The sequence below is a fragment of the Monodelphis domestica genome, chromosome 2 (assembly GCF_027887165.1).
Source record: "Monodelphis domestica isolate mMonDom1 chromosome 2, mMonDom1.pri, whole genome shotgun sequence".
In the NCBI taxonomy this organism is placed as follows: Eukaryota; Metazoa; Chordata; class Mammalia; order Didelphimorphia; family Didelphidae; genus Monodelphis; species Monodelphis domestica.
In genome coordinates this window covers 356,071,805-356,099,063 of record NC_077228.1, presented here as the reverse complement: position 1 = coordinate 356,099,063, position 27,259 = coordinate 356,071,805, and the positions used below count along the sequence as shown (strand labels likewise).

Genomic DNA, 27,259 nt, shown 5'->3' with positions numbered 1-27,259 from the left:
GCAGATGGGCCAGACAGGCAAAATAATATATTATTTTTCTTAATCTAATGAAGACTTGACATTAGTAGTCTGTATCAAGGACATAATATCTGAGTTCAAAGCAAATATCTGAGGTCAAAGCAAAACTATTGTCATGAAGTCTACAGAACTTAAGGTAAGTCTCAGCATCTCAGGAATATCTGATCATTAAAAGAACAAAGAGTTGATTAATGATTCCTCCTCCCTAGAGTCACAAAAGAAGTGATTAAGGAAGTAAAGACTTTTTTTTTGCCTCTAGTAAAATGATTTTCTACCTGAGTGAAGTGAATAATTCCCTTCTGCCAGTACATACACTCAAATGGATTAGTATTTTATTTCTAATAAAGAGCTACAAAAGAATATCCTGTCTTGTCAAATTATTGCATTAGGTCTCGGAAAATATAAGTATCACATAAAAGGTTTTACTTACATCATATAAGGTGTATTGCAGGAATACCATAAGACTACACAGTGGCAATAGTTCTCTTGTCTGATCCACCCATTATAGCGTGAAGGTAATTAAAAGCAGCCAAGAATTATCCTGTTTATTAAAATACAAATTAGAAATCGATTAGATGATTGTAACTTCTTTTCAAGAACAATTTGAAAGAAGTCCTTAACACTGTAAATATTTGTCTCATTAATTACATAATTCCAAGAAACAATTTAGTTTTTAAGTCATCAATGTAGCACTGATACTTTATGAAAACAAAACAATGACAGTATTTCAGCAGGCTAATATTAAGGAGAAACATGGAAATAATCATTTTAATAACACAGCATACACATTTCACTCTTGACTCCAATGCAGCATTATGAAGAAGCATGACTAAAGAAAAGAGCCTGGGGTGGGGGGCAGCTAGGGAGCACAGTGGATAGAGGATCAAGACCTCAGACACTTCTTAGCTAGGTGACCCTGGCCAAGTCACTTAGCCCCAATTCCCTAGCCTTTGCTATTCTTCTGGCTTAGAACTAATACTAAGACAGAAAGTAAGGGTTTTTAAAAACCAAACAAACAAGAAAATGGCCTAGGTGGCTTAATGGAAAATAGAATACCTCTGTCTTATAAAGCACAATAGGAATTCTCACCAGGAAAAGATGATGCTAAGCAGAACTTGCCTACTAAATGGCACAGATCTTAAGAGTCAGGAAGACAAATTCAAATATGCCTCAGGCAGCTCTTTTAAAAAAAAAAAGCCATTCAAGCTATCTATAGGCACGGAAAAAAATGCACCATCACTAATAATTAGAGAATTACAAATAAGAGGTACTCTGAAGTTCTAATTTTCAACCATCCAATTGGCAGAGTTGACAAAGAAAGAAATGTTGTAGGGGGTACAGAATAGATACATCCGCTGTTGGTGGAACAGTGAAATGGTTCAGTTACTCTGGAAAATCACATGGAACCATATGCAAAGATTTATTAAATTGCGAATATACCCTACCTAATCCATAACACTATGGTCTATGACCCAGAAAGACAAAAGGAAGAGGAAAAGGTTCTATATATGCAAGAAAAAAATGTATAACAGCTTTTCCTATTGGAAAAAAATTAGAAACTTAAGAGGATATCCATTAATTAGGGAAAGGCTGAGTAATAAATGAAGAAAGATGCAGTTTAAGGCAAACCTGGGAAAACTTGCCTGATTTAGAATAAAGTGAACAGAACCAGGAAAATGAGTTGTGTCACAGCATCAACAGAGTAAAAACACACAGTTTTGAAAGATTTAAGAACTCTTGTCAATTCAGTGATCAGCCGTGACTCAAGAGGAAACAAGGAGGAAGAATGCTACCTTTCTCCTGTTTGAGAGGTAATGGACTAAAACACAGAAAGATATAAAGCTTTGGATTAGCCAATAAAGCATTTTTTAAAAACGCCTTATTTATTATGAGAATTCTGACTTTGGGTTTTTTTTTTTTTTCCATCTGGAGGTAGGATGGAGATAAAATATTTGAAAATTGAAAAAAAAACACCACCTTAAATTAAAAAAAAAATCCTGCCTCATTTACTAGCTAGCTGTGTGATTCTGAGCAGTCCCTTGATTTTTCTCAATTTTAGTTTCCCTATTTTTTAAAACAGTGATGATGATGATGATGATGATGGTAGCACCCACTGCCCAGGGTTGCTGTAATGATCAACAAATGCAAAGTGTTAATATACTGAGTGGTTTCTAATGTAAATCCAGAATGCCAGAATTGAAACATGCGTAGTAAGTAATGAATTGACTTTCTGTTGTGGGAAACATGTCTAAGATGAATAGCAATTATTAAAAAAAAATCTATTGTTTATGATTTTGAAGTGGGTTTGGGGGATTAACTGCTTAGCTCTAATAAAGCTGATTCTGAAACACAGTATCTTCACATCACTTTGAAATTTTATCTCACTGTGCTTTTTTTAAAGATTTTTGTTGATTTTTACCATTCTTTTATTTTTGAAGAATGTTTCCCTAATCATCCTCTAAAATTCTAGTCTGATGCCTCAAAGATCCCTAAACTAGAAAAGTCCAAGCTTCTCCAGGCCATAGAAAGCTATGGAAAACCTTCAAGTATTTGGCTGGGCAGCAGACGAACTATCTGTCATCTAAGAATTAGCCTGGATAAGTGAATAAAAGCTCATACCCAGAAGATTGGCCACTTGGGGATAAGATTTTTCCAACTACAGCAATTAAAGAGGAACATGTAGTAAAATATTGAAAAAAGCACTTTAAAACTGTCAAAAAAAACCCAACCCCTGCATATGATCCTGTAAAGCAAGTGTTTTTATTATCTCGAAAGAACAGATGAGGAAAATGAGGCTTTGAAGAGTTTCAAACTATGTTCATGCAAAATTCAAACTCAGGTCTTTAGCAAAATGCATATACCCACTATACCACACTGTGTCCCCCAAAATCAGGGCTATGATAGAAATCAGTGGAGCATCTAACCACACTGATGAAAAAATAGATCCTGAAAACATTGTAGAAAGTTTCCCAAACTAAAGCATTCTTTATAACTGATAGGATTCTGCTGTGACAGAGGCTGGCACTAGGAAAAAGTACCAAGACTGAAGAATATGTGAAATTGATCACACAAAACTCCCTTCTTTTATCTTTTTTTAAAGACACTGCCAAAGCCTTATACACATATATATTTATATTTCATATGCATTCAAAGTGTTTAAGGTAAAATACTCTTGAAGGATTCTTTCTCTCCATATATATATATATATTTCATATGTAATCCAAGTATTTGAAATATATTCTCTCTCAAGAGGCAAAACATCTTTTAAATTATGAAAGCAATTTTAATAAAAAGATCAGAGAGAAGCAAGAACATTATTCAAGCATACCTTTTATATCCATTATTCTGTGTAATGAGAATATAATGCAGTACTTTAAATTTATAGACAACTTTATACATTCAAGATATTGTTAGCACACTAAATAATTAACTCATCAGATTATCAAACAAGCTAGGCTGGTGCAGAACATGGGGCATTGGGTAGGAAGCAGACTTAGAATTAATTCTCTTCATTGCTCATTGTATGATTTTGAGTAGGTCACATCTTTATTGTCTCCCATTTCTAGTCTGGAACTTTGGCAGGCACAAGCCTACATTTCCAAAACTCAGTATGTTGTTTCTCTCCCTTCCCTATTACAATTGAGAGTACAACCAATCTCCCAGTCACCCAGGCTAGCAAACCAGGTGTCATCTTTGACTCCTCTCACTATCTCTCATTTCCCATGCCCAATCTACTGCTGAGACATTTCTACTTTCCTACCATCTCTCCCACAAGCCTCTTTCCTCTGACCACCCTGGTGGACACCCTCACACTTGGATCATTGTAATATCCTCCTGTTTGTGGTTTCCCTGATTCAAGGTTCTCTACACTCCAGTCCATTTTCCACTCTGCTGTCAAAGTAATCTTCCTTAAGTATAGATCTAATCATGTCACAACCACCACTCCCTTCTCCTCTTCGTCTCCCCCCACCCCCCACCCCAATCGGGATCACACAGAAAACCTTCTGTTTGGCTTTTCAAGTCCTTTATAGCCTAGCTTTTTCCTACCTTTCAAGTCTTCTTACACCATATTCCTCCTCACAGGCTCAGATCTAGTGACATTTGCCTTTTTATTGTTTCTGAAACTGGATTCTCCTTCTCCAAAGCCCAAGCATTTTCCTTGCCTGCATTTCATACCTGGGATTCTCTTCTTCCTCATTTCTGCCCCCTAGCTTCATTCAAGTTTCAGCCAAAATTCCACCTCATTCAAGAAGCCTTGTTTAGTCTAAGTTGCCTCCCCTCTGACACTACTCCCAATGGAGCTTGTATACACCTTGTTTATACACAGTTGTCAGTATGTTGTCTTCACCAAAAGACTGAGCTCCGAGACAGCAGTGCCTGATCTTCAGGTTAGTCAGTTAGAAAGCATTTGTGAGCTCCTACCATGTGCCAAACATTGAGCGTAAGTATTTGAAATATAAAGACATTTAAAACACAAAACAAAGCAGTCACTGCTGTCTTTTTCCAGGGTATAGTGAAGATTGCTGAATTTGGAATCAGAAGAGTTGAAGTCAGATCTTATCTATAAAGTTTACTATCTTTGAGCTGTGTGACTTCAGGCAAATCAAAAATTATCTCCTCTGGTCTCAAGTTTCCTCAGTAAATTTCCAGTTAAAGGTGGTGCAGGGGATAGAGCACTAAGCTAAGAATCAGGAAGATTCTAAGACTTTATCTTCTTGAGTTCAAGTCCTACCTCTGATACTTACTAGCTAGGTAACCCATGGCAAGTCACTTAACCCTGTTTGCCTCAGTTTCCTCATCTGTATCAGTTGAAGGAGGGCATGATAAACCATTTCAATATCTTTGCCGAGAAACCCCCCCAATAAAGTCATGAAGAGTTGGATATGATTGAAATGATTAAATAACAACAAAAGAAGTCATCTGGTTAAACTCCTTTATTTTAGAGATTAATATTTGCAGACCAGAGTGTTTAAATCTTGGCCAAGGCCCACAATAGGTAGATGAATCAGAATTTGAACCTAGGACTTATGAGTCTAATTCTAATACTCTTTCCATTGTACTATAACAGGGAAAGACTTTAGGTTGATGGAATGACCCTATGTTCCTGATCTTTACTTCCTAAGCCATAAAAAAATGGAAAAATATCCCAAAACATTAAATCAAGCAGCACTAAGATATCATCTAGCATTCAGCTGAGATTTGTGATGTATTTGCTGGTAGGGAAGGACAATTATCAGTCTTAGACTATGCCAAAGAAAGGCTGCAGCAACTTCCAAGTATTTCCACATAATCCACTTGAGAAGAAGAAATATATCAGTCCCAGCAACTAAGAGCAATATCTCTGGAAGAAATTATTGCCTTCCGTGCAATCAGGCACCTCAGTTGCTTCCACAAAACCCTAAATTAAAAGTTAAGAGAGAGGCAGGTTTTATAGCCTCCAAAGGAATACAAAAAAATGATAGACTGCAACAATGAAATGAAATCAACAATGAAATGAAGTTAGGAAGTCCAACAAATAAAAAAGAGAAAAAGAATGGCAATTTCTAACATTCAAAGACATTTGATACTAGAAAAGTGCTTCAGAGCTATCCTGAATTATCTGAATGGGTATTCCTTCCTGTAGTGATTATAGAAGGTGCCTACATCCAAAGGAATAAAACTCAGAGGTTGCTTCTCTAAAACTGCTGCCACTCTCCTGCAGGCTCTTATCACCTCTCTACTGGGCTACTGGGAAAATCTCCTAGCTTCTAGGACTCTTCCCAATGTCCATACAGGCTCCACTGAAACTTCAAAGTGATTTCCTAAAATGTAGATCACCTCCCCTCCCTCTCTACTCAATAAACTCCAAGAGCACCCTCTTACACTCAGGATCAAATATAAAATTTTGTTTGACTTTTACATCCCTTTATAACCTGTCCTTCCTTTTCCGGTGTTCTCATACTTCAAACTCTCTTTCATATTCTTTCATATCCAGTAATATTGACCTTGTTCTGTTACTTACACAAGATGTTCCATCTCCTTACTGTATTTTTACCAACTGTCTCCCAGGCCTGGAATGATTTTCCTCTTCCTGTCTGCATCCTTAGACTCCTGAAAGTCTCAGCTTGAACTCTAGCTTTTACAAGAAGTCTTTCCTCATCCCCTTTATTGTGACTAATCTGAGATTGCCTTTAATTTCTCCTATATACAATTTATATGTAGGAAGCTGCAGTGGTGAAGGGAATAGTGCCAGCAGGGAGTCAGGATGACTCCTCTTACTGAGTTCAATTCTGGCTTCAGACACTTACTAGTTTGGGTGATCCGGGGCAAATAACTCAATCCGATTTGCCTCTGTTTTCTCATCTATAAAACAAGATGGGGAAGGATATGGCAAACCACTACAGTATTTTTTTTTTTGGTTAAGAAAACCCTAAATGAGATCATAAAGAGCTGGACACAGCTAAATGACTAAACAACAACATATACACATAGCTGTTTGCATGCTTTCTTCTCTATTAGAATCTGAGCTCCTAAAGGGCAAGAAGTCATTTTTGTCTTTTTTTTTTCCAGACCTGGGTAGAGTGGCTGACACATAATAGACGTTTAATTAATGCTTATTGACTGACCGAATATAAGACTTGGCAAGAGTTTTATTTGTTTCAGTTGATGGCAGCGCCATCTCTCAGTAACCCAGTAACCTTGCAGTCAACGTGGACTCTTGCTCCTTCACCTCCCATAACATTTGCCAAGTCAATTCTATTTCTACACTATCTCTTGCAATCACACACATAATCCACACTAAAACAAATGTTAAATACAGAAGCTGATCTCTAATGTCCCTTCTCGCTCTAAATTCTATGATTTTATTGCAACAGGCTCCAAATTGTCCTCTCTTCCATCAATCTTTTATGCATCTGCCTGAGAAATCTACTTAAAACATCAATCAACAATTGATTATTTATTAAGCCCCAATTATTCTGCACCTAATAATTGAAGGGATACAAGACGAAAAAAGGGAGAGCTGCTGTCTTCAAGAAGCTTATACTGTAATGAAGGATACAATACATATAGAGGAAAGCTGACCTAGGAAGAAGTATTACTCTAGTCTAAGGATTCTAAACTTTTTTGGGGGGGCATTGGACCCTTTTAGAATCTGGTGAAATCTATGAGCCCCTTCTTATAATGTTTTTGGATATATAATGTAAAATACATATGGATATTTAGGAAATTAATTTTATTAAAATAAATAAAATGTTTATCTCTTGTCAGTCCAATCTGGATTCCATATTAAGACCCTGAGCTCTAGGCTATCATAAGGATTAGGAGTGGAATCATAGAATAATTATTATACCTTTTCCAGTAGCAATAATTAATTAATTAATTAATTATTATTCTCAGAGAAAGAGAAAATACATTCCTCTACTGAAAAAAATGTTGAGTGGCTCTTTGTATCCCCAAATGAAGTATGTTGGTCTCTTTCAGGGAAATAATGTGGGGGAATGGAGAGAAAGCTATCCCAGGAGTCAGGATCAAGGCCCAACCTCAGTGCTGCTTCCTCTACAAAACCTTTTCTAACTCACTCAGGTGAAACTGAGCCTTGCCTCTTAAGATTCCTCATACATGTCTTTCCTGATCATTTGATTATAAGCTTGAGTGTATATAAATATATCCAATAACATTTATTTGTTGTTCTGTTATTTCAGTCATATCTAACTTTTCTTTATTTCATTTGGGGTATTCTTGGCAAAGATACTGGAATAGTTTGTCATTTCCTTCTGCAGCTCATTTTACAGATGTGGAAACTGAAAAAACAAAACAAAACAGGGTTAAGTGAATTTTGGGGAGTCACAGACTAGAAAGTGTCCAAGTCCACATTTGAAACCAGGGCCTCCTGTCTCCAGGTCTGGCTTTCTATTCACTGAACTATTGATCTAGCTGCCCTGGTACTGAACATTTAACATTTGGCTTGTGAGATGGTAATAAGGGGATCTAGTATTTCTATAATTCAGAAAGAGGAAAGGTCTCTGTTCCTGAGATTACTGAGTGGGATAAAGAAGGTAGGAAAACTGAATGTGAAAGGACAATTATTGATCTGAATTTTGCTTGACACATAGTCTTAGTTGCAGATGGACTTATTCTCAAAGAACCAAACAGTTTTGACTTCTAAGAACATTTTTGCCTTCTGTATATACTACAACTCAAATGACTTTTCTCAATTATTTCTTAAATTAAGGGGGAAAACAGGTTTAAGAAAAATCTAAATTACCCAGTTAGGGTGGGAGTAGTATGTTTTATCTAGATTGAGCTGGTTTTTCTTTCTAGAGGCAGAGGAGAGTGTGTCTTTGAGACCTGATGGCTCTTGGAGACTAGGTCTTGAATACTTTTTGACTACCTGAGGTTTAAAAAAAAAAAAAAGAGGCCTAGCCAGTGAACAGTCTGGACTCTAAAAAGGCTTGATGGAATATTTACTTATAAGCAAGTCCATCAGAATTCTCTGAGTGGGAATGTTGTTATCTTATGAATGGAGCTAGAGGAGAGTCTTATCCACAAGAATCAATGTTGTATTCTGACTGATGTTTTTGTGTTTGAGTAAATTTCTCTTTCTTAAATATTTTATGACCATGAGTAGATGTGACCATATTCCAATACCAAGCCTCAGACACTGGGCGAGTCTACATGGCCCCAGACCACTAGATTATTGTAACTATGGAGACACTCCAAAAAAGTGTCAGGAGAGGAAGATTTTAGGGTTTGTAATTATTCATCTTGGGGGTAGGGAGTGGAATTATTCCATCATTCTGCTCTCCCTTTTCATTCAGAATCTCCCCCCAAGGAATATAATCAAGATGTTCAACATGGAAGTTTAAAAGTGCTTTGAGCTCCAATTTAGAAAGTAATATAGAATAACATTATTTCTTTGCTTTCACTGAAGTAAATGTGGTATCAAATGAGATTAACTATCTGATTGAAGGCAACAATTTCATTTTATCCCATTATGGCTCTTGACATTGAAGACTAGCATTAGAATAAGGTTAATGAAGCAAGCACTGCAGGGGACCCAACTGAGGAAATCTTCATTTAAAAATCCAAAAATAAAAGATAAACACAAAACAGTTGCTCCTTAAAGAGAATTAGGAATTCAATCATTCCTATCTCCGGAAGATAACAAAACAGAGAGAAGGACAAGGAGAAAAATAGAATTGCATGTCACTTGAGTGACAGATTTCGATTAGCTATTAGCCATGACTAGCCAAAAGAAATCTGTCTTAGAAAAGCAATAAATTAAAATGCAAATGTAACTCCTCTAGCCCCAAGCAAAAGCAAAAATAAAACCTCATTTCCAATATTAGTGAATCAGAAAAGAAGAAGGCTTCCAGGAGAGTTAGAGTCTAGAAACACCAACAAATAAGACCTGAGGCCATAGTATTTACCACATATTTTTACTCAACAAGAAATCCTGGATACCTTAAGCTAATAAAGCAAAACATTTTGTAAGCATCTGAGATATCACTTGGTAATGCTGGGACAAAGGAAAGTTTTTAGCAGACAAAAAATTAAAATACTCTTAGGTTTTTATTGCTTGTGTTAAACTGGACTGCCTTGACTTTTCTTTATATCTTGGAAGACATTATCATACCCCCTCTTCTCCATATAACCAAGAAATCCAAATCACATATCAGTAAGTTGAACTCTAAATGTATGATATAGATGACTTATTTATTCCTTATGAAAGCTCTACTCTGATGCCCTGTCATGCTGCTTGCAGAGGTTAGCCTAAGTTTTCAAAGACCATTTCAGTGGAACACAAATTTTTGCAGCTAACAACAGTAGATTTATATGCTGTTCTATTGAGAAGCAGTCTGGCTAAGTTTACAAGGGACTTAATTGGGAAAGGATTACTCACTTACTACCAGAGATCCATTGATCCATCTATTAAAGGTTAGAGAGATTGTAATTATATCAATTCAAGGAGTGTCCATACTGAAATAAAATCCTATTAAGCACCTACTATGTGCCAGGCACAGTGGCACAAAAACTAACAAGATCCAAACTACAACAACAACAAATCAATCCCAATCTTTAAGTAGATAGTCAGACAATAGTCAGACAAAAATCAGACAAAAGATAGTCAGTATTTTAGAAGGGGGTGGGGTAGGGTGATGTTCTGCTAAAATACAAACAGAAATGAAGTTAAAAGAAGTCAGGTTTCTAGAGTTCAGAAAAACTCGAAATTGTTTGTCTACTAATTGGGTCCTTTTCCCCATGAAATGGCACTGTTACTTAATTCTCTGTTTGACAGATTACCTGTCCCAACCTGAGGTCCTCCTATTATGAGAATAAAAATGTTTTAATAAACTTTAGATTACTTTTATCAAAGATAGGCGAACAGCAACTACTATAATAAATATGTTATCCACCTATCAATTTATTTGATAACAACTTTTTTGGAGGTGGGTTATGATTTTTAACTTAATTTCTGTAATATTCAATGACCAATTGGCTATTAGGCAGAGTTCAGGCTTTAGCTGAACTGTATTTATTTGTGTGTGTTGAATGTATGTGTGTGAAGCATATGGTAGTGTCTACAGGTACAATTGAACATCCACTTGTTAATAAAAACAAAAACAAAATCTTCCTCTATCCTCTTCCTATTTCTAGAACTATATCACCTTAAAGCTGAAAGGAGCTTAATCACATGTTATAACCTCCTCATTTTTACACATGAGACAATCAATTAAGCAAGCTGTTATTCAGTCATATTTGATTCTTTATGACCCCTTTTGGGCTTTTCTTGGTAAAGGAGCCTGGAGTGGCTTGTTATTTCCTTTTCCAGTTCATTGTAGAGATGAGGAAACTGAGGTGGATAGGGTTAAGGGACTTTCCCAGGATCATATAGCCAGTTAAAGGTCTGAGGTCAGATTTGAACTCAGAAAGAAGAGTCTTCCTGACTCCAGGTCCAGCACTCTGTCCACTACCTCACCTAGCTGCTCTCAACAGGAATTTATTACAAGCTTACTAGGGGCCAGACACTGGGGATATAAAGACAAAGAACAAAACAATCTCTAATTGTAAGGAATTTATATTCCAAGTGTAAACCTTAAAATTTCTTAAGACTTATAAATGTTGGAAATTTCACCATTGGGAAATTTCATACTTGAAAAATTTCTTACTGATAGTCTATTGGAATGTGAACCCCCCCCCCCCCCCCCCCGGCATGGGAGGGTCCTTCTCCTCCCTACTTAAGATTACTTTAGGACAGAAACCTTTTGCTGAACAATGGAAAGGGCTTTGACCTATGCTTAAGCATAGAACAGGAAGTTCTTTGAGTCATGATTGGTTTTAGAATTGATACAATAGAGATACTTGGAATGACAGAACCAGGTCTTGGAACTTCCAATCTCCACCCTGCTCAGGGTAACAGGATTTAGGAAGGGCTGCAGCAAAGGATCAAGATTTAATTATTTGAGAATATGACCTTCAACAGACATGTGCAAAGCCACAGACCTCTGGGCGGTCCTGGGTTAAGCTAGAGCCACCATTGGCACAGGGAAGACATGGACAGTGATTGGTAGATGTGAGAACTGAGGGGAGGGAACTTGGATGGTTTCCTTAAATATAGCGGGGTCTGAGGACTGAGGGGTTTGGAGAGTTTTTGCTCTGAGAGGTTGTGCTCTGAGAAGCTTGCTCTGAAGAAGGCTGGAGGTGGAGGCCCCTGAGACTGTTTCTCCATTTTGGTCACGTGAGTGATAGGGACTGGTCTTTTTTCTTTGACTCAGCTATCTAAGGGCTTGGGCCTTTTGGCCCAGCCTAAACAGAGGGGGTATTTAAGCCCTATTCCTCTCTCTCTCTCTCTCTCTCTCATACCTTTCTTCCTCCTGTTTGTAATTAAACTCTATAAAAGGTTGACTGCTGACTTGAGTTTTCATTAAGGAATTACATAGCTGAATTCCTTGGTGACCTTAAATTAATATATCAGTCTTTTAAAGTGATTTCCTTGTCACACAAGGAGGAGATAAACCAGTAGATATTTCAGTATCTACAAGATAAATAAAAAGTGAATGAATAAAAATAAAAATCAAGTAGTTATACACAAGATAATTTGGATAGTCATTTGGGCTGTCTCTTCTAGTGGCTTTCTTTGGTGGGGTCATGCTTACTTTTATAGTCAGACATACCTAAAACAGACAGCAGAACCCTTGGCATTTGACTAAATGGTAGCTTGTAAGAGGGGTAAGGGCTAGACAATTGGCGTTAAATGACTTGACTAGGGTCACACAGCTAGGACATATCTGAGGCCAGATTTGAAACCAGCTCCTCCGGACTCCAAGCCTGACACTCTATCCACTGTGTTTTAAAAGTATAACACAGGAGATCAATATCGATATATGTACTAGCTCTTCGCAAACAGAAGTAGCAGTATCTCAGATGTAGCACAGAAATTTGCTGAAAGTAGGAGTTGGCTGAAGCAGAGACTGGATAATTGAAAGGTTAGGTTTCCTCTTGATCTCTGAAAATCTGTGTAGCCTCTGACACTTGCTACCTAAAGATGGCTGTAGTGTCAATTGGAACTTGCAACAGTCAAGTGTTTATTAAGTACTTACTGTATCACTGTATTAAGTGCTGGGGATACAAAAAAGTCAAAACAATGTCTGTTTTTAAGGATCTCACATCAAAATGGAGACAACCTGTAAATGCCTATATAGATCAAAGAAAAATACAGAGATGGAGGAAAATTTCAGAGACAGGGCAGTAGGAAGAAGGGAAAACAGGTTTGGGCTCTTGTAGACTAGAATATGAATGGTATCTTAAAGAAAGCTAAGAGGTACTAGAGAATATCACTTTGACCAGATCATTATCTCTATAATGGAGTTTCAAGACAAGGTTCTTTTCTGTTTCTCCTCTGATCTGTTTTATATCTTCTTCTTAATTTCCTTTCTTGGATCACTCTCCATTTTCCATCCCCTCAGGGTGGGTATTCCCCAAATTCTTTCCTTGACCCTTTTCCCTTCTCTGGCTATGCTTTTTACTTTCTTATCAATCCCTACATAATTATCTACTTATCAATTGAATTCCATGCATTCAGTTGTTATCTCTATTCAGATGACTCCTAAATCTATAGTCAGAACAAATCTCTTGGCAGACTGTCTTGTTTATATTCCCAGTTGCCTACTGGGTATTACAGGAGTGGTGTGTTGGAAGTTTCTGAAGCATATCTGGAATAGAATCTCATTATCTTACCCCTTAAATTTAGCTGTACTCCAAAAATATTCATAGCTGCGCTCTTTGTGGTGGCCAAAAATTGGAAAATGAGGGGATGCCCATCAATTGGGGAATGGCTGAACAAATTGTGGTATATGTTGGTGATGGAATATTATTGTGCAAAAAGGAATAATAAAGTGGAGGAATTCCATGGAGACTGGAACGACCTCCAGGAAGTGCTGCAGAGCGAGAGGAGCAGAACCAGGAGAACATTGTACACAGAGACAAACACACTGTGGTATAATCAAACGTAATGGACTTCTCCATTAGTGGCGGTGTAATGTCCCTGAACAATCTGCAGGGATCTAGGAGAAAAAACACTATCCATAAGCAGAGGACAAACTGTGGGAGTAGAAACACCGAGGAAAAGCAACTGCCTGACTACAGCAGTTGAGGGGACATGACAGAGGAGAGACTCTAAATGAACACTCTAATGCAAATATTAACAACATGGCAATGGGTTCGAATCAAGAACACATGTGATACCCAGTGGAATCATGCATCGGCTATGGGGGGGGTGAGGGGGAGGAAAAGAAAACGATGTTTGTCTTAATGAATAATGCATGGAAATGATAAAATAAAATACTATAAAATTAAAAAAAAATTAGCTGTACTCCTAGCTTCTCTGTTTATTTGAAGGCTACCATCATCCTTTTAGTAACCCAGGTTTGTAGTCTCAGCATCATCTTAGATTCATACCTTTCCTATACTCCCCTATCCAGGCTATTGCCACGTCTTGGTACATATTATCTGTTTCTCAGTTGTTTTAGTTATTTCTGACTCTTCATGACCCCATTAAGGTTTTCTTGGCAAAGATACTGGAGTGGTAAGTACTTGAGGTCAGATATGAACTTAGCTCTATCCTGAATCCAAGTCCAGCAATCTATCCATGGCTCCTAGCTACCCCATGCATTCTATCCACCACTACATATTTAATTTTTATCATATTGTCTCTACATGTCTATCATTTTAATTCAGTGTTATTATCATAATATTCTTCTTTTTTAAATTCTTCTATCTCAGAATCAATACTAAGTTAATTCTAAGACAGAATAACAGTTAAGGGCTAGGCAATGGGTGTTAAATGACTTGCCCAGGGTCACACAACTATTAAATGTCTGAGGGCAGATTTGAAACCAGAACTTTCCAACTCCAGACTTGGCATTCTATTCACTGTGCTAACACAACAACCATATATCTATCATAGCATCTCTTAATTTTCTTCCTTCTGGTGTCTATATTCTCCAACTCTTCATTCAAAAAAAGTTGGCAAAATAATCTTTGTAGAAGTAGCCAAAATTGTCCTTCCCAGATAAATGCTAGAGACTGACTTCAGCAAGTTTCCTGATGTTGGCAGGTTTCAGTAAGTCTCTTTCCCATCCTTGCTTTACCATCCCTTACCACTCTCCCCACCCCATTTCCACACCATAAACTTTCTACTTAGACCTTCCACTCCTTAGAAATATACCTAATTTAAGGCATACTGATTCCACCTTTTCTCCATCAGCCACTTAGTTATGAATGACCCCTAATGAAGTGCTAGTCTAGCAACAAGTAGCCAGTGTTCTTTTGGCTGTTTTGTCTCTCCTCTTATCAGTAAGAGAAAGACTTGATTGGTGAGGGTGGAGGATTCTGGGAGTTCTGGGAAAGTCCTTTTTCTCTGTCTAGATTGATGGGTAAATTTCTTTGATTTAATGAGACTAGCTTTACTCAGACAATAACTCCCTTATCTATCTCCTGTAACTAATATGTGTTTTTCCCCAACAAGTATACTATTCTTTTTGTATAACCACCTGTGTTTTATGAATAGCCATCTTTCTCTTCTTTTGTTTCATATATATTTTGAATAATGTTTAGCTTGTGAATGCTGCTCTAAAATTTTGTATATAAGGAAACGCTTGTGCCAGGCTCAATGAAAATGCCATCCATCTTAGGATCTACTCTTACTAGCTGGAATAAATGACTTGATTCACTCTTAAAAAAAAAAAAATCCTCACCTGTCTTGGAATCCATACTAAGTTTTGGTTCCAAGGCAAAAGAATGGCAAGGGCTAAACAACTGGGGTTGAGTGACTCACCTGAGTCACACAGCTAGAAAGTGTCTGATGCCAAGTGTGAACCCAGGACTTCCTGAGTGCAGATCTGACTCTATTCATGGAGTCACATGGATGCCCCATTTGCTTCATTTTTAATTGACCCTAACAATTCAGATTGGGAAGTACTGATTCCTCCCCAAATTCCCTCCCCCCAAAATCTGTTACATCTCAAAATACAGCTGCTTGCTATGCTACTCAAAAGTTAAAAAAATCCACAGATCTCTATTGCCTCTAGGATAATATTCCTAGTCTCTCATGTGAATGTCCCAGTGATATTTGTTCAACCTATTTTCCTAGTCTCATTCTACATTACATCCCTTTCAGCTGCTCACAGAGCCCAACATTCCACCTCTCACCTTAGTGTATTTCTAGAAGTTATCTCCCATGCATGGAATGCATGCCTTCCTAAATGTCCTGAAGGAGGGCCACTTTTTCCTTTAAGACTTGGCTCAATGGTTACTTCTTACTGAAGCCTTTGCTGCCCCTCCCCTCCATGGAGTCCTCTCCTTTTGCTTTAATTGAGGGACATTACTTATCTTATCCATAGAGGTTATCTCCTTGAGAACTGGGACTCTTTTAGTATTTATCTTTGTAATTCCAGCACCTTATTCTGTGCTTTCTACCTAATAATTTTGTGAATAATTTATCATTCTCTGCATGCTCACCATGCTATCCATGGCTTTCCTAAACTCACCCTAATACTTCATAACAGAAAACTAAATCTAATATTCCAAATGTGGCCTGACCAGCACTGACAATGGTACATATCTCTTTTTCCTCTTGAAACTCTGCATCTAAATGCAGCCCAAGGTCAAATTCTCTTTTTTGTCTCTCCTAGTGTAACATCTTATATTGAATCTATCAGTGCACAGGCTGATTATATAGTACTCCCTCTTTACCCTCTCCAACCCTTCATCCAAATAGCTGACAAAATAATCTTTGAGGGGGAAGTGGAAAAAATTACCCTTCCTGAGAAACTTCAGACACTGACTTCAGGAAGTTTCCCAAATCTACTTGGTCATCCCATACAAGAATTTCAGTCCTCCATTCCTAGAAAGTTCCCTCTCTTCATTTCCATCTCTTTGATTCTAAACTCTCTTTAAAACTCACTTCAAGTGCCTCTTCCTCCAAGCCCTGTGATATCCATTCATTTACAGACCTAGATAAAGGACCTCTGAGACCATCTAGCCAACTCCTTTTTTCTTTTTTTATGGATGAGGAAACTGAGAAAGTTACATAACTTGTCATTATGATTCTCTTCTTACTCTCCTCCAATTACTTTGAATTTATTTTACATTTACATATCTCTGCACACTTATTCCCCCCAGACAGTATAAGCTTGTGTAAGGGCAGGAACAGTTTTAGTTTTAGTTTCATCCCAGAGTAGAGGCATAATATTTTTCATCTTTTGTTTTCTTTTTTTACAGGTTGATAAAATTTTCAGTAATTGTTTTATGGTAATTTCTGTATTCTGATATTGCAATCCATATTTTCTCTCTCCTTCCTTCTCCTCCCACCAAGACTTTAGTTTAATGGAAATTATACATGTGCTATCATGCATTACATAATTCCATGTCTGTCACATTGCAAGAGAAGACACATTGCTTATAAAAGAGGAAAACTCAAAAAATGGTTTGCTTCAATTTGCAGTGAGACACAATCAGTTACTTCTCTGGTGGCAGATAGCTTTTCTCTGCCATGAGTCTCTTGGGAGTTTTCTTGCATCCTTGCATTGTTGATAATGTTGATCATTGTACATTGTTGCTAGTACTGTGTATAACATCCTGTGTTTTCAAAAAGGACCAATGATATCACGGGGTGATGTCTTAACTTGTGCCTGAATTAGATTTAAGTGAGACAGAGTTGCACAAAGTTGTCTGCTTCGCTGACTTTTACAGTCACTGAAATCCAGTTATAAGGCAAAAGTCAAGATGACCAATGATAGTCCAGGTTGCAGTGCCCTCAATGTATGATCAACCTCTAAGTACTTCACAGCACCTGCTTCAACCACCTTCAAGGCCATTGGAATAAACTGTTTTCATCTGCCCATTCTGCAGGAAGACTTCACATACTTGGAGTAGCTAACCTGATAACTTTTTGATAGGTTTGAAGCCTGTTTATTACCCTCAACCTGATTTAGTCCATCTGCTTAGGCAGTGCTGTGGCCACTGTGTATGCCATAGCTTCTTGGAGCCACAGATGAGAGTTGGGTAAAAAGTGAGACCAAAGGTGAATAAGCAACCTTGAAATGGGCTTAGCAGCCTTTATCTCCAATAGGTACTTATTAAATTGAGTTCAAATGAATCAGAATATGTGATCTGGAATGATGCTTTTCAATGGAGTGAAAAATGAAAGTTTTCTTTATCTCTTTGTTTGAATGTATTCTCAAGTCAATCTAATCTCCCTTCATCCCTTCCTGTCTTTCCCCCTTCCATTTTATGTGAAGATTAAATAAATGTTTCATGATTAGGAGATTGTTCTGTCAAAAATTAATAGCAGTTTGCATAACTCAGTCATATTTTGTTTATGTAACTCCTGTTTTTACACAGACTGCTAATTACACAAGGAATCAGAATATAAGGGTTCTGGGGTGTCAAAAATCCAAGTGGGGCCTGGGAGAATATTCAGATCAGGCAGTTAGGTAGAGACAGAAGTCTAAAAGAGAAATGGAGAAAGGAGAGAGAAAATCTGAGTTTAGAGGATTGTGCTTATTAATCTTCTCAATCTTTTCCAGTTTTTTGGTTGTACATGATTTTTGTTGCCTATTTCTTTCAACTGGGTCACTGATGTGCTATAATGCCATTAACGGAAACATAAGGGAAATTTGTAGCTGGAGCTAGTTAGTCTTTACAAATCAGAATTTTCTTTTGAAAGAGAGAAGTACTACTTAGCCCTACTATGTCTAAGATTAGTGACCTACCTACCATTTCATTTACTCTTGGGCAATCAGCAAATTCAAGAAAGTCACCCTGTCTTCTTATTTTCTTCCTCCTTATTCTTTCAAACTATCTGGGGATGCTGGCTTGGCCAGGATGACAGTTCCTATATTAGTCAGTATTTATATAGACACAAAATTTATTAAGTAACTTTGTTATTTCACTTGATCCTCACATCAACTTTGTGAAGTAGATGCTATTTCATATTCATTAGTCTCATTAATCCCATTTTATAGAAAAGTAAACTAAGCCTTAGAACAATGAACCGACTTATCCAGGATCAAATATCTAGTAAGTCTGAGACAGGATTTGAACTCAGAATCTTCCTGACTCCAGAGCCTGGTCTCTATCTACTTTGCCACTTGGTTACTTACTTTGTATCAGAGGCAAGAAATGAACCCAGGTCTTCCTGGCTTTAGCTCTGTATTAATTATGCCAGATGGTTCTACCAAATCTACCAAAAACATGGTGATGATATTAGTTATTATCAGGATGTTTGGTGGTGCAGTGGATAAGAGTTTCAAGGTTAGAATCAGGAAGACTCACTTTCCTGAGTTCAAATCTGGCTTCAGATACTAGCTGTGTCACCCAGAGCAAGTCATTTAACTTTGTTTGCTTTAGTTTCCTCATCTATACAATGAGTTGGAGAAGGAAACAGTAAATCCCATATGGGGTCATGAAGAATTGAACACAACTGAATAACATTGGTTATTATGAGATTCACCTTATTTCATGGGGTAAGAAAAGCACACATAAAAGAAATCTCCATAAGACACAGGCTGTATTTGGAGCTGTAATGTATTGTGAGAAGACAAAGAAGGGTGGGGAAGGGCAAGACTCAAGACAGAGCTCTGAGATACATCCATAATACAAGACATGGGCCAAGGATTATGAGCCAGCAAAAGGAAACTGGTAGTTGCTAGGCAAGTAAGGGGAAAATCAGAAGAAAGCAGAGAAGCCATTAAGGGGAGGCTATCTGAGAAGAGTAAATGGTTGATAGTGTGAAAAGTTTCCCAAATGGTCAATAAAGATGAGGATTGAGAAAATATTTGGCAATTAAGAGCCAATGGAAACTGTGTATAGAGCAGTATCAGTCGCATGACAAGGATATGGGAGAAGAACGAGAGAAAGTAGAAGCAAGTAATATATAATATTATAATATAATATAACTTTTTCTAGAAATTTAATATGAAAGCCAACTATTTTAAGATAATAGAACAAATCAATGGTAGGGTCAAGTGAGGTTTTTATTTTGATGACTGGCAAGAACTGTGCATGTTTGCTGGCAGGCAGGCAGGAGATAGTCCTTGGAGACTAAGCATCAGGGGGGATGCAGATCATCATAGGGGCAAACTCCTAGGAGACAAGAGGTGATTTAGAGTCTATATCCCCTGGACCCATGTGATCAAGGAGTTGTTTTTCTTCTGTGTTTCTGCTCCCTCAGTTCTTTCTCTGGATGTGGATAGCATTCTTTCTCATAAGTCCCTCTGAATTGTCTGGATTATTGCATTACTGCTAGTAGAGAAGTCCATTACATTTGATTGTACCACAGTGTATCAGTCTCTGTATGTGTGTGTAGTTAAAAGTTTGGGTACACATGCAAATATATTATTTTCACAAAGCTCTGATCATCTAGTTTTCTATAGTTTTCAATTTCTAGTTGTCTGCTGTTTGCTCCATTTTTTGCCATTCTAGAAGGGCATTTCTCATTCTCAGTATGCTTGACTATAATATTTGGAAATGAATGTCTCTGTGGACATGAAAATAGTTAATATCTATGAGCATTTCCTTCTGAGCCTCCCTAAAGGATCAACAGAGAATTTAGGAGTTTAAGGATGGACTACTATTTCCACAGCTTGATCAATAGCTTTTAATCTAGAAATGAAAAGTCTCACAGTCTGAGCCTAGCTCTATTAGCTATCAAATGTAACTGCATGATACAGTAGATAGAGAGAAGAATAGACTTGGAATAAGATAGACCTCTGTAATAAGATCATAGCACAAGGGTGGTTGGGGTCATTTGAGTCCTCTTTCTTCATTTGATAGATGCATAAACTCAGATCAAGGGAGATTACAAGACTTGACCAAAGAAGCACACAGATGGCAACAACAGAATGTGTTATTTCATGATCAATTGGCTAGTTTTTAATTTTAAATCCCACAGACCTCCATGTCGAGGTTATGGAACACTTTCAGAAACCAGAAGGAATCCTGCATTGCAATAATTTTACCAGACATTTGGCCAATTAAAAAAAGTCTCTACAAATGCCAGACTTGAAGATACACATGGGTCATAGACATAAGGATTTAGAACTTGGAAGTACCTTATAAACCATTTAATCCAACCACTTTATTTTATGGAAGAGAAAACTAGATCTGAGAGCAGGTTTTTATCTAACCCTTCAAAATTGCCATACCAAATTGAGTTTTCCTTACCCTATTCAGTGTATTTCTGTCTTAATATTACCCATTTCTTCCTTTCTTCCTTGTATTCTGGATTATAAGGATGGATGGATAGATTATAGTTACTTAACACAAGTTGGAAAAGAAGCTCTGCTACTCTGATTTTGGAGAAAAAGATGTGGCACATAAAAACAAGAGGTGTTTTGTCTTTTCAAAGAGAAGATAATTGCGTTTGTAATGATTGTTACTCTTTGGCCTATAAATTATGTGCCTTCATATTTAATTCTTTTCTAGGGAAGCATTTACGACAAGACACTTCATATTTCTTTATGGAATGATAAGGGAGCTAAGGTGAACTTGATTAGATTATAATTATCCAAAGGGAGGAAAACCAGATTTAGTATTGTACAATTGGGTTTGTCAATTAGAGATAATTAAATCATGGTTTATTGGCTCCATGGGCATTCTCATTGGCGGCTACATGCATCAGCTAAAATAGATTTATAATTAATTTTTACAATTTTAAAAGAAAATCAAAGCTCTAAAACTATTAAAAATTATGAAAAAGTATATTAAAAGGGAATGGAAGGTCATCCAGTTTACCCACTTGCTGTACTAAATCAGTGTAATACAATAAGTTTAATTAAGGATTAGATCTACAGACTAAAAAGAATTCGTTTTCCATATGGAAATATGCAAGGATTTTAAATAATTAAGATTGAACTAACTATTATAGAATATAATAATTGAAACTAGAAAATATTTTACCATTTTTTTTCTTTCTATAATCAAAAAGTTTATCAAATGCGCTCAATTTTGGGAGCACTAATGCTGTAGAACATTAAAACACTAAGAATATTAAAAATAAATCATAGACATTTTAGGCAGAATAGATTTCTAGATTAATTCTAGAATTTACAGAATTATCCCTGCAAAATTTGAGATTTGTATACTGGCAGGAGTTCCTAAGTTTTTTGTGACAAAGACTCCTATGGCAGTTTGGTTAAATCTATTAGAACTCCTCAGATTAATGATTTCAAATGCATAAAATACACATACACACATATAATTAAAAAGGAAATAAATTATATTGAAATAGTTATCAAACTATTTTTCAAAAAAGTCCACAGACTCAAGGTTATACATACTTTAGTGCCATCTCACCATTCTATACATGACAAAATTAAGGTCCAGAGATGTTAAAACTCATACAAATGGTAAATGATGGTGTTAGAACTAGAGCACAGGTCATTGGACTCACAGTCCCCAACTCCTTTCACTGTGCCATACTAATACATTTGTCTTTAGAGAAGACTATAATCACTGAATATCAGTGGTGGTTAGTTCCTCTGTGGCTATCTTATACTACTCATATTAGACAAAAAACAGTTTCTATGTTATATTTGATAAGGTTTTCCCCATTCTATTTTAGAACAGCCCTAATTTGGGGCAGCTGAGTGGCTCAGTGGATTGAGAGCCAGGCCCAGGGATAGGAGGTCCTGGGTTCAAATCTGGCCTCAGACACTTCCTAGTTATGTGACCCTGGGCAAGTCACTTGACCCACATTGCCTAGTCCTCACTGCTCTTCTGCCTTAAAACCCAACACATGGTATTGATACCATGATGGAAGGTAAGGGTTAAAAAAAAATAACAGCCCTAATTATTTTGCAGTTTTGCTTTATATTAAGTCTAAATTTGTTTTTTTGCAACTTTTACCTGTTATACCTATTTGGATTTGGAAACCAACTTGTTGCTCATCCTTTGTTTTTGAAGAGAACCAATGATATAATGGGTGATTATCTTGACATGTTAGTGAAATGAATTTAAGTGAGGCAGAGTTGCAAAAAATTCAACATTCGTTCTTCCAGTTGTCAAAGTTCAGTGGCAAGACAAAAGTCAAGATGATTGGGAAGCAATGAATGACTTTGGTGTCTTTGATGTCTAAGCAACCTCTAAAGCACTTCAGGGTGCCTACTTTAGTTACCTTCATGACTGCTAAAACAAATACTTCTTCTCCATCCATTCTGCCAGGAGATGTTTTCACATGCTTAGTGTAGACATCCTTCTGACTCACAGAGGAGTTTGAGGCCTATTGATTATCCTCAAACAGGTAGAGCTAGTCTAATTGTTTTTCTAATCAGCTTTTCAAATTCTTGAAGATAACTAAGATAGTCCCCTTTGATTTTTTTTCATCATATTAACTCTCCCAGCTAAGTGGAGTGATACTCATATTTATGAATTTAAGGAGATCTTGTTTGCTTTCCTCTGTATACTTTCCATTTTAGAATCATGGGATCACAGATCATAGATTTTAGAGTAGGAAGGGAACTTATAGGCTATTGAATCCAACTCCTTGATTTGAAATATGAGAAAACAGAAGCACTGAAAAATCAGCTGAATTAATTAAAATTAAGTGACTTGCCCAGGTTCATATAGCTAAAATCTAAGGTAGGATTTGAACTGAGGTTTCCTTGACTGCAAGTCAAATGCACAAACCTTAATAAATTACAGTGCACAGAATTGAATAGAATATCCCAGATGTGGTCTGATAAGGACAGAGTATAATAGAACTATAATCTCTCTATTCCTGGAAACATATCTTCATTAATGTGGCCTCTTTCCCCATCCCCATCTTATTCATAAGAAGGACTGCCTAACAATGTCTCTCCTATTTTATATTTTTGAAATTGATTTCTTTTTTATTAAAAACAAACAAAGAAACTCCTATCTTCTGTTTTGGAATCAGTACTGGGGCATATTACTTCCAAGGCAGAAAAGCAGTAAGGGCTAGGCAATGGAGGTTAAGTGATTTGCCATGGGTCACACAGCTAGGAAGTGTCTGAAGCTAGATTTGAACCCAGAATTTCTTGAATCTAGACCTGGCTCTCAATCCACTGAGCCACCTAGCTCCCCCCCCCCCAAGTTGTTTTTTAAATCCCACATTTAAGACATTGCATGAATCTGTATTCAAGCCTGTCAGGATCTTTTTGAATGTTGATTATGCTATTGAGTATGTTTAATTACCCATTCCAACTTTCCAGTAATGTGAATATCTGATACAATCATTATCAACAAAGAATTTTGAGTTTCCATTTTATGTAGAAAATGTCTATTTAAGTTCCTGGCCTCAAGAGTCTTATAATATATTTGAAGAGATCAGATACTCATGTTAAAAAAAAAAAATCTTTGGTTTGGCTCTGAGCTCAGCATCCTGTTAGTAAGCCTAGCAATGATCTGATGCCAGATGAGAAATCCAGTGGTGGTATTGCTGGGATTAGAGGGTAATGTGTATATCTACCCTGGTCTAGGGGTCTTGGTCACAATTAAGGGATGTCTCTAGAGTGGAATTATGGGTATTCCAAATTTCTCATGCCTCCAAAAATACTTCTCCTAATTAGTTGAGGGCTTATATCATACTTCACAGCACTCTCCCCAAATTAAGGCAAACTATTCCCCATCTCATCTCATCCAGACATCTTTCTCCACATTCTCCTCCTTTACAAAAGTCTCAGATGAAGAGGTGACATTTATAATTTTCCAACACTAACATTGTTACATGCACTCTTTAAAAAACAGACAAAATAAACAAATAAACAAAACAATCCTTACCTTCTGACTTAGAATTATATAGATTCTGAGGCAGAAGAATGGTAAGGGCCAGGCAGTTAGGGTTAAATGACTTGCCAAAGTCATTTATTATATATATATATATATAAATTAAATGACTTGCCAAAGCTAGGAAACATATAAGGCCAGATTTGAACCCAGGGCCTTAGGTCTACAGATCTGGTTTTCTATCTATCCACTGAGTCACCTAGTTGTTCTTGTGACTGAACTTTTCAAGAAAATCATCTACACTAGATGCCTTGATTTCCTTTCTTCTCACCTCTAAATCTTCTACAATCTAGCTTCTGACCCCATCATTCAACTAATTTTGCGTCTTTTAAAAAAAAAAAGCTCAACACAACAAACTCTTTTCTTTCATCTTAGAATCAATACTGAGTATTGGTTACAAGGCAGAAGATTGGTTACAAGGCAATGGGGAGTAAATGACTTGCCCAGGGTCACACAGCTAGGAAGTATCTGAGGCCACATTTGAATCCAGGATCTCCCATCTCGAGTCCTGGCTCTCAGTCCACTGAGCCACCTAAATGCCCCCATAATTCTACTCTCTTGAAAGTTATCAGTGTTCTCATAATTGCCAGATTTAATGGATTTGATTGTATTGATTACCTCCTCCCATATGGTCTATCCTTTCTAGGTTTTTATAACAACCTCCTGCTTCTCCTTACATCTGTCTAACCACAGCTCTGTCTCTTTTGCTGGTTATTCATCCATGCCATATTCATTAATCACAAGTGTAGCCTAAGGATTGGTCCCAGCTGCTCTGCTCTTCTCCCTGTAATATCTTCCTTCATAAACTCATCAGCTGGCCACTGGGCTTTGATGACTCTGGAAGAGAGAGTGAGGCTGACAACTTTGTGCAATTCTGCCTCCCTTAAATCAATTGATGCACAAGTCAAGACATCACCCCATGATGCGATTGGTACTTGTCAAAAATGAAGGATGAGCAACAACAACTGCATCGGCAGGTACAGGTACGGGTACCATTATTATCTCTCTGAAGATGACCCTCACATGTATATATTCAGCCTTTGTCTTTCTTCTAAACTAGTCACTTATCATAAACTGCCTTTTGGGGCCTCTTGACTTGGATGCCCCATAGCACCTCAAATTTAACACGGAAAAGCAGAATTGATTATTTCCATCCCCTCTTCACAAGCTTATAATGTTCACATTATTTCTCAACTCCCCATTCTCACCATATATGCAAAACGGTTGCAAAATCTTATCATTTCTAACATCTCATGCATGTCTCCTTTCCTTTCCCAGGTCCTCAGAATCTCTCACTGGTACATTTTTAGTAGCCTTCTGACTGGTCTCCCTGCATCACATTCTGCTCTTTCTAATCTATCCTTCATTCAAGCTCCCAAGGTGAGTTTAAAAAAAAAAAAGTATTACTCATCTCACCCCTTCTCCTCCAAAAGCCTTAGTTGCTCCCTATTACTTCTAGGATCAAATATAAATAAAGGTATTTTTACTTCCCCATCCTTTTCTGCATTTTAGTCTTTTATATATATTTTCTTCTCTAAATGCTCTATGTTCCAGCCTACTTTGCAATAACCAGAACATGAGACCATCTCCGGTATTTGTCTTGTGGTACGAACCAACATTCCTGACACAGATTCCTGCCCCATGCAGCATGATAGATAGACTCTAGCTTCTTTGATGCAGCTTTCCAGTTTGGGTGCTTCAACCCAAAATTCAGTGCCACTACATTTTTGGTGTATATTCTTATTGCTTTAGGGCAAAGCAGTCCTCTTCTTCTGTTAAATGTTCAGTGATTTGCCAGTGCCCTTTTTAGTTCTAACATTGAACTTGAACTAAGAGTGTCTACAACACACTTTCTTTCCCTTATATTTGGGGTGCTCTACCCCTTCACCTTTGCCCATCACATTCTGTGACTTCCTTCAAGGCTTAGCTCAAATCCCACCTATTGCAGGAGGTCTTTCCCAGTTCTGCTTGCTCCTCCCAAGTGTTAATGCCTTTCCTTTTCAGTTCGCTTTCTATAGCTTGTGTATGCTTGCTTGTTTACATGTTGTTTCACCCACTGGTACACAATTTTCTTAAAGGTAAAGAACATTTGTGTGCCTTTCCTCTCATTCCTAGTGCTTAGCACAATGCCTGACCCATAGATACTTAAAAAATCCTTGCAGATTCATTGACTGATTCCCATTCAAATGCAATAGATAATTATAGATGAAAAATGCAGAGGGGCATATACTTCTATATGTTTCTTCCTTCTTTCAGAGCCTAAAAACAAAACCAAAGTTGTTGCTTCAATGTCAAAGCAAAGTCAGGTAGGAGATATAGGATAGGAGATATAGGACACTATTTGTACATTTTTAAGGTGAAAAACAGGTGCTATTTATGGAAACTCTCTAGGAGACTGATGACATTTTAATCTGACGTTAGTATAAAAAGTTCCAAAAGCCAAATGCTACACTTTAATACTACAAATGTGTGCTACCATTCAATTCCAACAAATATTTTTCTCTTCTTATCAACAGCCAATGACAGGATAAGGACATTAGAATGAATCAGGTGAACATTATCTATAAAATATATGGTCCTGGCTATGTGTTATTCAATACAGAATATCTTCTTGACATAAATCCACTCTGAGCTGAGTGTCTAATCTAAGCTAAGGTAGGAATGTCAGCTCACAACTTGGTCCAAAGTTGAGAGCTGATAATAAGTGAAAGAGAGATAAGAAAGGTCGATGGTATTGCTGTCCATCATTTTTATATTAAAAAAAAAAACAATGCATGGAATATATTTATAATTTTGGTATACAAAAAGAATAAACACAAAAAGATACATTAAATTGTTTAAAAGATCAGCTAAGCTTACTCTTACATGTTTAATGGTTTGGCCCTTAAGCCAGGGGCAGTCTCATAGTATTTGCTTACTCATCTACAATGTGGACTCTGAGACATTTAGTTAC

The 27,259-nt window shown here is 37.1% G+C and overlaps 1 protein-coding gene across 3 annotated transcripts in view; it reads right to left on the bottom strand.

Moving 5' to 3' along the window:
* FUT9 (fucosyltransferase 9) overlaps positions 1–27,259 on the bottom strand; it is a 267,862-nt gene that overhangs the window by 77,375 nt on the left and 163,228 nt on the right. For all 3 annotated transcript variants that reach the window (XM_007484337.3, XM_007484334.3, XM_056818606.1), the window contains one exon: positions 449–559. In XM_007484337.3, coding sequence (XP_007484399.1) covers positions 449–478 — 30 coding nt within the window. In that variant the 5' untranslated portion in view covers positions 479–559. The remainder of the gene's footprint in view (positions 1–448; positions 560–27,259) is intronic.